This window comes from Pelodiscus sinensis, chromosome 32 (assembly GCF_052426305.1).
Source record: "Pelodiscus sinensis isolate ZL-2025 chromosome 32, ASM5242630v1, whole genome shotgun sequence".
Lineage (NCBI taxonomy): Eukaryota > Metazoa > Chordata > Testudines > Trionychidae > Pelodiscus > Pelodiscus sinensis.
Window position 1 is genome coordinate 10,811,102 of NC_143083.1, and position 16,137 is coordinate 10,827,238.

The window sequence follows — 16,137 nt, forward strand, 5'->3', positions numbered from 1 at the left end:
GCTATGCAGACGAACAAATTTCTGAGCGAGAGCTGCAGGGGAATTGCCCAGGACTTGGTACTTAACAGCCAGAATGGACACAAGCCATTCTCACACAGGCAATATCCTCTTGATCTAGGCAAACTGTTTTTATGTAATTTTTTTTTTTATTGTTTTATTGTGAAGCCAGTCCAGGATGCTTCTCAGGCCAATTTTTGGGATATGTATTCTAAGAAACCAAGAATCAGGACACACTACCTTGTCAGCCTGCTAAGGAAGAAACCTTTAGCCCTGTTAACATTAATTAATTTACTAGTACAGGGCCCCTTTGCTGTCATAAGCCAGCCGCAGCAGAGACTCCATCCTATTGACATGCAGTCTGCCTGCTAGTGCTAGGGTATCTTTTTATGATGGGTTTCAGCCTGTGGCAAAGTGAATTAGAGGTTGTTTTGCTGCTGTTTCTTACTTGCTGATCTGCTGCAGGGCAACTTTATCCCGGGTCTGGCATCAGAATGGGATATGTATATAGTTCCATATCTCGTTTTCTGCTGCCCATGGCGTCTTCCCTGACAGCATTGCAGAAACCCAACTTCAAGGCCAGAGCCTGTTCGTGGTCATGAGAAGGAAGGCCAGGTCCTCGGAAGAAGCTAGCTGGAGGCTTATGAAATTGTGCAGGGTTGTAAGCAGAAGATGGTAGGGGTAGTGGAGAGGGACCCATCTGCCTCCTGTGTGCCTCACAGGCTTATCTTCTCACTCCCTGTTGACTCCTTGCTGCCTTTTGGTGTTTTTCCTCCTCCTTTCCTCTTCACTGTGAGTTAGAAGAGATCCATTCTGTGAGTACTGTCTGTGCCCGATGCTGTGCCCTGCCCCCCCCCCCCCCCATCCTTCTCGGCCACACAGAATCCCACTGTTGCTTCTTCCACCACCACCCCTTTCACCCCCCCCCTTTTTTTTTTGGTCTAACATTATCAACTTTGGCTGGGAAGGAGTGTCACAAGGACGGCTTCTTGGCCAATGGTGGAGTGGGTCTTGAAGGCCAACTTCTTTTTGCATTGACAGAGCAGGGTTGGATTTCTAAAAGCACTGCCTTTGCATAGCCCTCGGTAAGGACCTTTTCACCCCAGCTTGGACCTTTGTGACTTCCTCTCACAGCTGAACAAAATGATTTTCAGAAGCTGTTTTGTTTCTTCTTTATCGCTTTGTTTGTTGTACTGGAGGGATTTTCACACAGGGATGAGCAACAATAAGGAACAGGCTTTAAAAGCAATTAAAACATGAGTGTTCAAAGGGAGGGATGGGGAGTATATTGCACTGGGGAGAGGAAAAAAATAAAGAGCGAGGCTTAAATGCCCCCTCCTCCCAAAAAGACAATGATTGCTAGATTCCTGGGGCCCAGAGTTCACCCTGAGTCAGAGCTATAAGACTGCTACTGAGCCAATAAATCATCTGATTCTGCCAGGGCTCACTCTCTCTTCAGTGCTTCCAGCCCCAGCTTGCTTAGGGACAGGAAGAACTGGGAGTGGAGACAAGAGCTAGGAGTTTCACAAAGCAAACCACTGAAGCCACCACAATAGCCTGGGTTTGTAGGGAAAGAAAAGCTGGAACAACTGTGAGGAGGAGAGCAGTGAGGGTTTAATAAGGGAGTTACTTTAAAACTAGGATGTGATAATCAATTGTTTTTTGTCGAGATTCAGATTACTTGATCAAGGTATAGTCAAGGTCTAGACAGCAGAGAAAATAATAATAATAAAAATCTCAATAGTAATGATGAGTAATTAAAAAGACTTTGGGATCTGCTCAAAAGCATCTTGTGGTCTGCATTTGGCCTGCAGTCCGCCTATTGACTACCCTGATCTACTACAATACAGGCTAGGAGTTCGAGTTTGCAGCTTCAGAAGGTTCTTATTCTCTAGTGTTTCAAGAGTCCTTTCTATGTTTGTCCATTCACAGCTCTCGGTTAGCAAAGCTCTCATCAGGGAGATACTGTTGCGGAAAAAGAAAAACAATCTCAGATTTGGAACTGCTGAGCAGACACTTTGTAAGCAATGGGGAAGAGCTAAATTGTAAAGTGTAAACAAGATTCTAGTTAACCATAAAGATTCCTTGGGCTGGGTGGGAGGCAATCTGTTTTTTTTTATTGTGACCTAGAATTGCATCTTTGAACTCTGCCTTATTGTTAGAGGGCATAGTTCAGAGCAGTGCGCAAGTTGGGAGAACAACAACTTAAAAAATGGTTTGTCTGGAGTTAATTAGTAATTACAGGAAGAGAAATCTAAAGCTGAGACTGTCCTGTCCTGAGCCTGCCATTGGTGTCATGTTCTCTCATGCCAGTGAATATGTCCGTATTACTGTGCAAAACATAATGTTGATTTTTGTGGACATTTTTAGCTCTGCTTTCAAAGTGGTTGCATTTGTTTTTTCAGAAAAATAACATCAGGGAATGGAACTGAGGACTCTAGGTAAAAACCTGACCCATACACTCACTTGCTGCAATTTTAATTAGCCAATCATTTGCTTGATAGTCTGAGGGTGGCATTGGGAAGTTCAATTCAGCAGCAAAGATTTGCTTCAATGGCTTGTTGCATTTGTAAACTGTGCATTTGTAAACGTCGGATCCGCAGTTACGAACGGGGCCGTCTCCCTGGTCTCCAGCAGACCAGGGAGAGGAAGCAAAGCGGCGGAGCACGCGGGCAGCAGACAGCCCAGACATGTCTGGGCTGTCCGCTGCCCGCGTGTTCCGCCGCTTTGCTCCCCGTCCCCCTGGTCTGCAGACCAGGGAGACGGGGAGCAAAGCAGAGCAAAGCCGCGGAGCCCGAGGGCAGCAGGATAGCCACGGCGCGTCTGGGCTGTCCCGCTGCCCCCGTGCTCCGCGGCTTTGCTCCGGACGCCTGTGGTACAGCAGCTGGGGCGCTGCCGGTTGGTCCCGTAGCGCCGCTCTGGGCACTACTGGACCAACCCGGCAGCACCCCAGCTGCTCTGCCCCAGGCGTCCTGATTCAGCCACTGCTGGTCAGTTTCAGCAGCGGCTGAATCAGGATGCCTGGGGCAGAGCAGCTTGGGTGCTGCTGGGTTGGTCCAGTAGCACCGAGGAGCGGCGGCGCTACTGGACCAACCCAGCAGCACCCCAGCTGCTCTGCCCCAGGCGTCCCCAAGTCAGCCGCTGCTGAAACTGACCAGTGGCTGACTCCAGGAAGCCCCTGCCCCGGGCTTCCTGGAATCAGCCGCTGATCAGTTTCAGCAGCAGCTGACTTGGGGATGCCTGGGGTTCTTAAGTTGAATCTGTATGTAAGTCAGAACTGGCGTCCAGATTCAGCCGCTGTTGAAACTGATCAGTTTCAGCAGCGGCTGAATCTGGACGCCAGTTCTGAAACTGATCAGTTTCAGCAGTGGCTGAATCTGGAGCCAGTTCCGACTTACATACAGATTCAACTTAAGAACAAACCTACAGTCCCTATCTTGTACGTAACCCGGGGACTGCCTGTAGTTGTATTTAACATGTGATTTGGATTTTAAGTTGTCCAGTAAGAGAGTGATAGAAAACTCTCATGGAGGGAAACAGGAGCCATGGATTCCCCTCAAGCAACTAATATTGATTGTTCCTGATATAACTTGGATCCCATAATTTTCTGAGTTCCCAGCCTGAAACTCCCAGTTGCAAATACTCAAATACTGAGTGTAACTGTCTTGATTTAACATAATGCTTAAAAAAAAAAAAAAAAAAAAAAAAAAAAAAGAAATCTGGCTAGTGCTCAGTTCTAAATTCTAATGAAACAAGTGTCCCCTTTTCAGGCTTGGAAGTTAACTATCAGCTTTTTCTTATAGTAGGGGGGACTGCCAAAGTCCATTTCTGACAACTTGATAGTCACAACAGCAAGAAGTTGAAGCAAATCTCTAACTAATATACAATAATTTGAAAGAAGACCTTCAGTTAACCACTACTGAATGTTACTAATGTGTGCAATGTGAATCTGGCAATACTGGGATCTTCATTTAACTTTATTCTTTAAAATACTGAAAAGAACATTCAAGACCTGTTCAGTGTGGAAAGGTAAAAATTCTCTTTGTGTACAAAACAGAATCTATAGGGTTTAGAGTAGTGAGCACACTCCAGAGAACCATGAAACCAGTCTTATGAGTTTTAAATGTCGGTTTTAGGGATGTTAAAATTAGATTAATCGACTAATTAAATAGTTGATGGAATTTCCATTGACTATTCGATTAGTCGATAAGGGCACTTCCACCTTGAAATGTAGCAAGAGCCCGCCCAGTTGTTTGAAATGCCGCATGAAGCCTGGGGCCAGCAGGGGACTCAGAGGCTCCATGTCGGACTTTCTGCAGTAGGTGTTTTTGTGCATTTCAAAGGCGGAACGCTGCTGCTGCGTCCCTGCCCCCTCCCAGAGAGCTGGGGGCAACCAGCGCCCCTTCCATTCCCCCAGTCCCCCGTCTCTCCCTCCCACCCCCCTCTGCCTCTTTCTGATAGAGGCAACAAGGGGGGTGGGAAGCAACTAGTCGAGTAGTGTGTTGACTATCCGATAAGCTTTTGCTCGTCGGATAGTTAATTAGTCGCTTACATCCCTAGTAGGTTTAGGATGTCTGGAATATATGCAGCTCCAAATATGTTCAAACTCAGGGCTTACTTAGGACATGATCCTGTACAAATAATCCAAGCTACAGTAAATGCAGGGCCAACTCATAAGTACTGAAGTCTTGTTAAGGTAGCACCCTCTGTGTACCCCTCAGATTAGTAACACCATTGTCATGTTCAGCTGTGCTGAACTGGGAGAACACGGGTCCTTGCATACTTTGTCCTTAGCCTTTATTTTTTCCATGTATAATTATCAAACAAAGGTCAAGCAGGCCCATGGGCACCATTGGAAGACAGCATTCTGCAGAAATATTGAGAGGGTTGTTAGAAGAAAAAGTTGTGAGGTCTTTAGCTTGTCCTGCGTTGCAAGTGCGCTCTACTTGCATTTGAGTTTTCAGCTAAACTCTGAACTGCCAGATAAACATGTTTGCATGAAATATGGTGCATAATTTCTTAAATGTGCTGTTCTGCAGGCCATCACGAAAACGAAGAGATCTTGGTCGTGTGGCAAATGCCACAGTGGTAGTACCAACTGTCGCATCTTCAATGAATACCTCCTCTGCCATGGCACCAGAAAATGCAGAGGAACAGAAATCTTTTGCGAGTGTGAAATTTAAGGAGTCCTTGGTTATCTCAGGTCTACGGCATTTTACAGGGTATCGCATTGAGCTCCATGCTTGCAACCATGATGCCCAAGAATCCCGGTGCAGTGTTGCTGCATATGTTAGTGCCAGAACCATGCCGGAAGGTGAGTTGCCTTTCCTGAGCTTTGCTTAAGGGGAATCGAATTCTTTTTAAATGGCCATTTCCTTGGTATGTTAGCTGCATTTTAGAAAATGCTTTGGGACTCGCATCGTTATAAACATGTTGCCAATAAAGATAGCTGTTTGGCGGTTAGATGGGAAAGGGTGATGCATTGGGTTGGACCAGATTTGTATTTTGCAAGATAGTTTAGAACTTAAAAAAAAAATGCTTTTTCTAAACATAACTTTGAAAATAATCTGTTGTCTTTAGCAAAGGCAGATGATATTATTGGTCCAGTTACCCACGAGCTGGTCGAAAAAAATGCTGTTCATTTGAAGTGGCAGGAGCCAAAGGAGCCGAATGGGCTAATTGTGCTATATGAAGTGTACTATGGACGTCTTGGGGAACCAGAGGTGAGAGCTTCTTGCATTCAGCCTGTCCATAGATGGTATGTGAGGAGGTGTGCACTTCACGCTCTTGATGAAACGTGGGGAGATGGTTGGTAATGGTAGCTGGGAGGTTGAATTTGCATATCCCTGGAGTCAGAACAAGATCAGGATAGAGGCTGTTTCCATCACCGGATTCAGTGGCTTTCTTGGTATGGACATGTTGGAATAAAAGACCGATGAATTCTAAAGTGTGTGTACCAAGGAATGCTGTGACACAGCCGGCAATCGTGTGGTTTCCAGAAACTTTGACATGATAAAATTGCCAGTGATGGATGTCAACTGACAATTACGGTTAGACCCTCCTTGAAAGATATAACCAGAGTACGATCTGGATGGTGCTCAGTCTTCAAAATCACATCCCTTTGGGATTTGCCGTGATGGTGAAAGTATCCTGAAGTGTGTCTCTCCTTGGTAACAACTGGCTGCTGGAATAACATTGAGCATAGCTCTGTCCATAGGGTGGACGTTATAGCTGCAAGGGAGGATTGGCTGCAGGGGTTCATGGAAACCTGCTGGGAGTGTTCTGTTTTGCATGATGTTGCTCCAGAAATGCAAGGCAGCCCATCCTGTCCTGTTGCTCTAGTTTCTAATTTCAAGCTAGTTTCCTTTTTTGTGTGAACTTACCAGCCCTCTGCCCTGCACATCTGTGTCTTCAGTGACCACTGTTCTCATCACAAATCTCTCACTTGTTTTCCTGGTGCTGGGATTTCTGTAGGAATCTTAGTGCACAAGAAGGCAATGGAAATGATATAGACGTACATCTCAGAATTACAATTAAAAGATTTAATGAAGGGCAGCCCTGACCCTGCAGCTGGAACTGCCTGGGCAGACCCCACGCCTGTGCAGGGTTCCATTCAGGGAGCTCTGCATGAGTGGCAGCGGGTTTGTGTGTCCAGATGAAACAGCAAAATGGAGGCCCAGTACGTGTCCCACATGATCGAATCCTCCTAAACAATGAGAAGCAAGCCCAAGATATACCGTTATAATGGGGAAGGTTGGAGCATTCCAATACACATTTGTCTCTTTGCTGTTCAAGAAAACCATGAGGGTGGAGGGGGCCTCGTTATGCTCCTAGCCTTTCAAAGGGAAGAGCTGGTGATTTCGCTCTTGTCTTCCTTTGGTTGCTTGTTGTATCCCTGTGCTTAGTGTGAGCTTCCTCCTTGACTGAACAGCAGAATATTCCACCTCCACCCCCCACCCCCGCAGAGTTAACCTTTGGACCAGCAAAGCTGTTGTTCTCGTTTGTTTTCTTGATCTTTGGGCAACATGTTTTTATGGCTTTTCTTTCTTTGCCTTTCAAATCCAACTCTCAGGGGTTGTGCAGCTCTTCCCTCCCTGCAGTGGGCTGAGTATATGCTGAGATTGGTAAATGAATTCATGAATAAATGGGGTTAGGAATAAACTACAGCTAGTCACTGAACTACTTGGGTGTTAAATATGTGCCTAGGGTATGAGCTGGTAGGAAGCCTAAAATCTTGGCCATCCTGGCTCTTCCCCCTTTGTTTGTTTAAATGCTCTTATTTTGCTGTATTGAATGTTCATTTGGTGCCAAATGAAAATCACCATTGGTTGCGTGTTAGAATTCTCAGCAGCTTTCATGGGAAAACTGCCCACTGGCTGCAATACATTGATACCGCTGTAGTTGAAATACATTTAAATACACCCAGATGCTGGTGATGCAAATAAAAGCCCTTCCTAGACAACCTCCTGACCTGGATAAAGGCAGAAGGGCCCTGGGGACTCATGGTGCTTTCCTGTTCTGATTTGGGGTAAATGCGTACAAATGTGTATAAACAATGCAGGTGATAAGCTGCCATGCAGTGCTCCAGCGGCCTACTCATTAGCACATTCAACTACATAAACTAAGTGATTGGGCAGCAAAATGGCAAATGAAATGTAATGTTGATAAATGTGAAGTAATGCACATGGGAATAAGTAATCCCAGCTATACATACAAACTGATGGGGACTAATTTAGTGACAACTACTGAAGTGAGATCTTGGGGTCATTCTGGATAGTTTTCTGGAAACATCCACTCTGTGCAGCGGCAATCAAAAAAGCAGACAGAATGTTAGGAATCATTTAAAAGGGAATAGTCTCTGTTTTATTCTCTATCTTATGGCTTCTATATAAAAACCATAGTACATCCACATCTTGAATACTGCGTACAGATGTGGTCGTCTCATCCCAAAAAAGACATTGGCTTTGGAAAAGGTTCAGAAAACAGCAACAAAAATATTTAGGGGTTTGGAACAGGTCCCATATGAAGAGAGATTAAAGAGACTGGGACTTTTCATCTTAGAAAAGAGGAGACTAAGGGGGGATAAGATGGAGGTCTCTAAAATCATGACTGGTGTGGAAAAACTGAATAAGGAAAAGTTATTTACTTGTTCCCGTAACATAAGAACTAAGGGTCACCAAATGAAATTAATAGGTAGCAAGTTTAAAACCAACAAAAGAAAGTATTTTTTCACACAGCACATGGTCAACCTGAGGAACTCCTTGCCAGAGGAGGTTGTAAAGACCAGCGCTTCAACAAGGTTCAAGAAGGAACTAGATAGCCATTGATGGATCTAACCTCCATGAATCTATTAGCCAAGATGAGTAGGAATGGTTGCCCTGAGCCTCTGTCAGAGCCTGGGAATGGGTGACAGGAGAGGGATCACTTGATGATTGCCTGTTGTGTTCCCTCCCTCTGGGGCATCTGCTATGGGCTATATGGACCTTTGGTCTGACCCGGTGTGGCCGTTCTTATGTACATAGCGATCTCTGCTCTAGGAGACTCTGAAATCTGTCTCAAAAGCCAGAACTCCTCTCAGATGTTATGTGGACCAGAGATTCCACGCACATACAGCTGGGCTCTGTTAATGTTAATCTGGGCTCTGTTAATGAGCTGGGGATGGAGAGTAGACTCCAGAATGTGGGACAACCCTTGCTAGCAGCCCCCATCCCATTGGGGAGCCAGGCCCTGAGTGACTTGGTGCTTTAGAATTTATAGAGTATAACCATCAGCTGGAAGTCCTCTTGAAAACAAACATGCAAGAGCCAGCACCGATTTATGGTGCACCACTTCATCTTCCCTGGCACGGGAGTCTGGGGGAGTTCTGAGGAATAGTCTTTTCTCAAGGTGAGACGGGCCTGGACGATTGCAATAGAGGCTGTGTGTCAAAAGAGTGCACATGCTTGTTTCATGGCTTGGCCTCTGCTGCTGGAGCATTCAGCAGCTGCCTTAGCACAGGCCAGATCTGAGAGCTCATAACCTTTGGTCACAAGTTGCCATTTCCAGCATCATCTCAGTCTTAACATCCAGTTAGCCCTCCTTCAGTGCCAGTCTCCCTAGGCCCTGAGCTGTTGTGCTGTTGGGGTTCAGGAGGAGGCAGGATCGGGAAGATTTGTAGATTAATCTATAGAAGGGAGGTTGGTTTCACAGGCCACCTGACTACTGTGTTTTCAAGAAACGGTGAAGTAAAGCTGTCCTTTTCCATCCTCCTGCAGGGGCCTCCCCACTGTGTTTCCCGAAAGCAGTTTGCTAATGAACAGGGCTGTAAATTACGTGGACTACAGCCTGGAAACTACAGTGTGAGAATCCGAGCCACCTCGCTGGCAGGAAATGGGTCGTGGACAGAGCCCACGTATTTCTACATGGCTGATTATCGTGAGTTTGTTTATTCAAAGTGTAATCTTTAATAGAAATCTGAGTGAGTCTCTGGAGTGGGGGAGCACAGCATGGAGCAGAGGCACTGGATTAGAAGTGTATGGGGAGAAGTAGGGTGATATGGGGGCTACCAGTAGCAAGCACATTGGAGAACTTGAAAGTCTCTTAAAAAGCTGGTTTTTTCCTTCGCTTATTCATTAAGACTGAAGCTGAGGTCACAGTCCTGGATGGCTGCACATTCCTTGTACTGCACAGATAGTCCCCGACTTACGAACGAGTTACGTACCAAACACTTGGTCGTAACTCAATCTTTTCGTAAGTCAGACCCCATTCATTTAAATGGGACGGCACTGTTCATAAACACGGATCGCATTCGTAACTCGGGGACCGGCTTAATGGGAGGTTGGTCGTAAGGACAAACAGTCGTTAGTCGATGAGTTCGTAACTTGGGGATCACCCGTATACGGCTTAATGCTAAATCAAACTTCCTTTCCTCCATGTGAGCTTAGAAACCTCTGGAAAAGGGCTCTTTGAAACTGAAGAGCTGCCTTCTGTATTGATATGAATTGTGAGAAAAGCACTCCCCTTCATTTGGGGCCAGAAATGGCTTTGCTCCACACTTGGGCTTAGGAGCGCAAGAAGGCAGTGGATAGCAGATGGGTTATTAGGAGTCGCCTAATGCCTCTGATTCTGTTCCAAGTTCCCATCATCAAGGATGTTCCTAAGCCCTTTGATTTGCCTGCATTTGACATAAACTAGCCAACTGGCTGGATCATGTGCACTGTCAAAGTGCTGAGGTCCCATTGTGGGTGGAGCACAGCATGTTTGAGTAGAAAGATTCCTGCTTTGTGCATGGTTGGGCCAATTCTTGAGTGCCACCGACCACCTCCTTCCTCCTGTCACTTCAGCAGGATTTTACCCAGCACTCACAGCTGTGCAGGTGTTCTGGGTGGGATTTCAGTGAAGAAGAGACTAAGCTACTTGGAAGCCTGCATAACATTACTCTCTTTCTCTCTTTCTCAGTGAACCCTCAGTCTAATCTTGCTGTTGTTATCGTCCCAGTCGTTTTTTCCATCATAATTGCTGGAATTATTGGAGCCACCTACGTGTTTGTGAAAAAGAGGTGGGTGACCTATATCGCTCCCAGCAGAACAACAAAATGTTTTACCAAAGACGTAGGCAAGCAGTTCTCTCTGGCTTTTTAACAGCGGTGACAGGGTGTAGCAGAACAGCTAAATAACTTGATTAGCAAACATCTTGCTTTTGGAGATCTGAAGTTCAGGAGTGTTGTGCGTTGGGTGCCGTTTAACTGCATGGAGACTCTAAGGCAGGGGTGGGCAGTTAATGAATTTTATACGTGGTCATGGGCCGGCTGCATCCCTTGGAAGGGGCAGGGCTTGGGGAGGTGCTGTCTGAGGAGTTGTCTGGAGCTGAAGGCTTTGAATTAAAAACACAGTAAAGGGCTCAGGGCTTCCGGCCCCACTGCTACCGTATTGCCTGGCAGCTGCCCAGAGTTGTTGTGGCTATTTAAAGGCTTGTGGCTCTGGCCCCTGCCAGGGTAGCGCCGCGGCCGTGAGTATTTAAATAGGATCCTGCTATCTGTGCCACTGCCTGAAAATTCGGTGGCATGGGCAGCAGGATATAAATAGAAAGCGGCCAGATCAAAGGGTTAGGTGGGCTGGATCTGGACCCGGGGCCGCATCTTGCCCACCTGTGCTGTAAGGGGATGTCTACCCCTTCCACTGGCCCATGCCAGCTGATCCTGGCTCCTGGGGTTCAGGCTGCAGGAGTGTTTCCATGCTCTGTAGATATCTGCACTCACAGTGGAGCTAGGCTGTAGGACGCAGTGAGGTAGGGGGGTCCCAGAGCTCAGGCTCCAGCCTGACCCCAGACAGTCTACACAGCAATTGGACAGCTCTGCGAGCCCGAGTCGGATGTTTCTGTGCTGTGTGGACAGATCTAAAGGTGACAAACATGAGGCACAAAACTGCAGAAATACTGAAACTTTCTTGTATCTGTTTTACTTCCAGGCAAACTGAAGGCCCCACTGGGCCACTCTATGCATCATCTAACCCAGAGTACCTGAGTGCCAGTGATGGTGAGCGTTTCACTTGGTTCTCAACTATGACTTGGGAAACGTAGATCAGCTAGTTTAAAAGGACGTACTTGTCTTTTCCTGGATGGGCAAATGCTGCTGTGAGAACAATTCTGAGATAGAGAAGGGGAGCTCAGTTAGTTAATACAAAAGAGAACATTTCGGGTTGGGGATAACTATTGGGAAGTGGTGTGCAATTACCATGCTTGTTACTTTGAGCTGTGTGCAGCAGCATGAAACGTAAGGCCGGTGACGCTGCCTCTCTTGTCTGTTTTTCTCAAAGATCTCTGGTACACTGATGCTTTGCAAAGAATATCTAATGGATCATAGTCAACACCTGCATGTTTTGCATGTCCTGCATTTCTCAGGGCTGCCCTGTGTGACCCACTGAAAATGGGGTTGTAAAGGCGCTTCCTACTCTTATTGGAATCCAGCTTGTTGCTTTCCTAAAGCCGTCCTTTTTGTCCTCTTGCCCAGGCTTCTGCTGTACAGAGCTGATAGTCTAAACACAGCAAGATGATTAAGATGTTGAACTTTAGAACTGTGTCTTCGTACCCATTGTTGGTTTAGACTTGTTATAGCTTTGTGGAAAGTGAGCTGAGTGCGGAATAAGACATCCAGGACAGAAGTGGGACGTGGGCATTTGAATTAGTGAATGCTGGATGTCTGGGTTGTGGATTGTATTTACCCTTTTACTTGTGTTGTGCACTTGTTTCTGCAGTTCTTTCACTAACTCTGCAGATTCACTCTGGCTTGTGCTTTGCAAGACACTCCTACTGTCTGTGGGCGAGATACTCCTCGCCTCGCCCCTTGGGCAGACATTTGCACCTGGGAAAAGTGGGTATGAAATGTTGCTATTCCAATCAGGCGGAGGTTTACACCCACCATGCTCAGGTGTAAATGGCTGGCTTTCTGAGGTAGAAACTGTCACTGCTCCTGTCTCCTGTGTCTGACTGCGGAACTGGTTCTCTCTCCAATAACTGCTCTGCTCATTCAGAAATGTTTGTCTCCATGTGACAGTTTATGTGCCCGATGAATGGGAAGTCCCACGTGATAAGATTAACCTGCTCCGAGAGCTCGGGCAAGGCTCCTTTGGGATGGTGTATGAAGGGATAGCCAAAGACATAGTGAAAGGGGAACCAGAGACTCGGGTAGCTGTGAAAACCGTTAACGAATCTGCCAGCCTCCGGGAGCGCATCGAGTTTCTGAATGAAGCTTCTGTAATGAAAGGGTTCAACTGCCATCACGTGGTAAGTGATGTTTCTCTGCCTAAAATGACTTGCCGCTGAAAATCCCACCTTCTAACTGAAGTTCCTGTGGTGCTTGTAATGCTAGAGGATCAGGATGAAAAAACCAGTTAAGAGGGAAGCAAAATCAATCCATGTGAGGGATGGGCAGTGTCCGGAAAGTGCAGCTTCCTGTATAATTTCCCTTGTGCTTTTTCAAAACCCCACATCGTGAGAGGGCAGCATGTCCCATGACAGCACTTTTGGCTTGTGCTAGAAAAGTATTGGTTTCATTGTAAATGTTGTTTTCACAAGTGTGCAATGCCCATTGCATGCACTGACACAAAGCTGAGAGAGAATCCCCATTTCCGTTTTTCAGGTTCGCCTCCTAGGGGTGGTCTCAAAAGGACAACCCACACTGGTTGTCATGGAACTGATGGCACATGGAGATCTGAAAAGTTACCTTCGCTCCCTGAGACCTGACGCTGAGGTATTTCTGGGAGAGAAGTGATACGGAGTGCGTGGGGTGAGGGAGTGTTTCATAAAACAGACTGACTTGCTTTGGTCTTACTACTTTATGTCTTAATTTCAGAATAACCCCGGCCGTCCCCCACCAACTCTCAGAGAGATGATCCAGATGGCTGCAGAGATTGCCGATGGCATGGCTTACCTGAATGCCAAAAAGTTTGTCCACAGAGACCTCGCAGCCCGTAACTGTATGGTTGCCGAAGATTTTACTGTAAAAATTGGAGGTATGTAATGTGTGCTTCAAATCTAATATTAATCCTTACCTGTTGAGAAGGAGGTTCTGTGGAACCTACGCTAGTGCTACAAACCAGCTGATGTTTAACTATCTTTAAAGTTCTTCACTAAGATTAACCTTCTTTGCCCAACATCTTTTCCTGTTTCACCTGCCTTGCAGAAGGACCTGCAGGCATTTTGGTAAGTGGATTGTGTGGGGAGTCTCTCTGCAGCTTTCTGTATTTTCTACTGCAGTGCAGTTAATAACTTCTTCTAGTGAGAGCTCTTTGGGGAATGTCGTATTATTTCTTGCTTCCATAAGGATGGTGATGGAGAGAGCATCCTGTTCTCATGGAACATAAACTGAAAGCTTAGGAGTGCTGAAGATGTGATTAGGGCAGGTTTTCATGAAGGACAAATACCTAAACCAAGCCCTTAACACTAGTTGAATTAAGTCGACAAATAATCCAAACTCTCCCCCTCTCCTGCTCCCCAAAGCTTCCTCTGCTCTGAGGCCAGGCACTTGGAATTTCAGGCCAAAAATAATTCTGTGTTTATCAAAAGCAGATCAGCAAAACAGAGCTTAGTTACAACTGGGACAGTTTCCGTTCTAGGGGAATGGAGCCATGGCTACTCATAGTTTAGGAAGAGGAAGGATGGGAGGGAAATGTTCTCTGCCCCCCTTATTCTTAAGATAGTCTCATGACTGAAAGTTGGGGTGTTGTGGGCTCAGGTTGTAGGTCAAGTCACAGTAGCCTGTTTTCTATGGCTTAACTTCACGTGCTCTATGGGAAGAGCGATTGCCAGGCAGGACAGACTCTAAGGCTGGGCTATTCAACTTTGGAAGCACCGCGGGCCACAATGATGCTCGCAGCACATGCCGAGTGCCGCAACTTAAGTGTGGTTGCATATATATGCAAATAGCTTCTTTCACACTGACGGGCATGAATACTATCAACAGAAGACCATTATATTGACTACTTTTTTATTTTGGCTCCCACCCATGGGCTGCATGTTGAGCCCCGTGTAAACCCAAACTGCACCATGGGCTGCGGCCCGCACACAGCCTAGAGGCCACGTGTTGAGTAGCCCTGCTCTAAGGCAAGCAACAGTGGCACCCACATGGCAGAGAGATCCAGGAAATGATTGTGGAAGACACCAGCGGAATGATGTAGGTAGGAGTCCTGCACTGTGTGTGCTTGGCCCTGATACACACTGTGTCAATGTGCCCGTTACAGAAACCGGAGTCCTTTCCGCACATGGCATCAGTAACGTATCCTAATCTTTTTTGTCAGACTTTGGCATGACCAGAGACATCTATGAGACCGACTATTACCGTAAAGGAGGCAAAGGGCTGCTGCCTGTGAGGTGGATGGCACCCGAATCGCTAAAGGATGGTGTCTTCACTGCTTACTCAGATGGGTGGTAAGTTGCTTTCTCCATTCCTGATAGGAGCCCTAATAAGTGACACAGGTGCCTCTCTGTGCATACGTGTGTTAAATTCTTCACCGTGCAAGAAATGAGACTCTCAAGCAGCTCCTCTAATGCATGTTCTAAAATTCTCCTGCCCCAAATGTCAGCTGAACAGTATCTTCTCTGGAGCCTCAATATCCGTCTGATCAGTGGGTTGGTCTGTTCGCAGGTCATTTGGAGTTGTCCTATGGGAGATAAGTAGCTTGGCGGAGCAGCCGTACCAGGGACTCTCGAACGAACAGGTGCTAAAATTTGTAATGGATGGAGGATACCTGGATCAGCCAGACAACTGTCCAGAGCGACTGTAAGTACTAGAGGCGAGTGGGAACCGACAAGTTGTGCCCCTTGGGTTAAGGTATGGCCAGTGAAGGTGGCTATAATTTCACCTTCCTCCCATCCTGATGAAGGGAGCATAGCCGGAGTCAGTGTACCTTAGTTCAAATTTCCCCGGCGTCCCCACTGTGGAGGGTCGAGGGGAGAAACTCTCCCATCCACTTCCCTTTCTCCTTGTGACCTAGTGGAGTACCGGAGTAGAGGGGAGCACGATCAGCAGTTGATTTAGCAAGATCCATCTCCACACTGTTGATCTCCCAGTAAATGTCAACAAAGGCCCCGGGAGTGCTGGTTCCTGGGAGTTGGAGTGCTGAATGTCCTGCTGCCAGCAAAGCCCTTCTAGAACGATGCTTGATGAGTTGCTAGCTCTGGCATTTCATTTTATATGTGGCAATGGGGCTGTTTGCGTCCTACTCCCCAAACCTAACCTGCTGAAGACTGCGTGGGGTCTGATGTGTTAGCCATCATCTTCCAGAACCTATGTTTGGAATATGAACAGGACCTGGGCTGCCCATGGGAGCAGCGTGGCAGGAGGAGTGGCAGGGTGGGTAGAGATGAGAGGGATGGGGAAAGAGCAAATACTGGGTAGCAGAAATGCAGGCAGACACGAAAGAGAAACTTCTTGTAGATAGGATTTGAGGGGGGGGGGAGGGGAAGAGGGAGAGGGAACGAGAACGAGAACACCAAACAGACTAGGAAAAAAGAATAAAAAATGATTATCAAGTGGCCATGAGTAAAATAAGACTGGAAATTTGGTTTATGATCATTACAGGAGGCCGGTTCTGGAATGGCCTCTCATAGGCGTAGTGGATCAAACTAGTTGTTAAGGGGGGCTGTCAGTTTTACGACCCAAGTTTA

The 16,137-nt window shown here is 46.7% G+C and overlaps 1 protein-coding gene across 5 annotated transcripts in view; it reads left to right on the plus strand.

Annotated features, from left to right (window-relative positions):
• Positions 1-16,137, plus strand: part of INSR (insulin receptor) — a 133,896-nt gene that overhangs the window by 110,456 nt on the left and 7,303 nt on the right. For 4 of the 5 annotated variants that reach the window (XM_075902958.2, XM_075902957.2, XM_075902955.2 and 1 more), the window contains 11 exons: positions 2,403-2,438; positions 5,037-5,311; positions 5,578-5,720; positions 9,252-9,411; positions 10,435-10,534; positions 11,442-11,509; positions 12,527-12,756; positions 13,112-13,222; positions 13,325-13,484; positions 14,769-14,898; positions 15,116-15,250. In XM_075902958.2, the coding sequence (XP_075759073.1) occupies positions 2,403-2,438; positions 5,037-5,311; positions 5,578-5,720; positions 9,252-9,411; positions 10,435-10,534; positions 11,442-11,509; positions 12,527-12,756; positions 13,112-13,222; positions 13,325-13,484; positions 14,769-14,898; positions 15,116-15,250 (1,548 nt within the window). The remainder of the gene's footprint in view (positions 1-2,402; positions 2,439-5,036; positions 5,312-5,577; positions 5,721-9,251; positions 9,412-10,434; positions 10,535-11,441; positions 11,510-12,526; positions 12,757-13,111; positions 13,223-13,324; positions 13,485-14,768; positions 14,899-15,115; positions 15,251-16,137) is intronic. The other variant, XM_075902956.2, reaches the window with a different exon arrangement.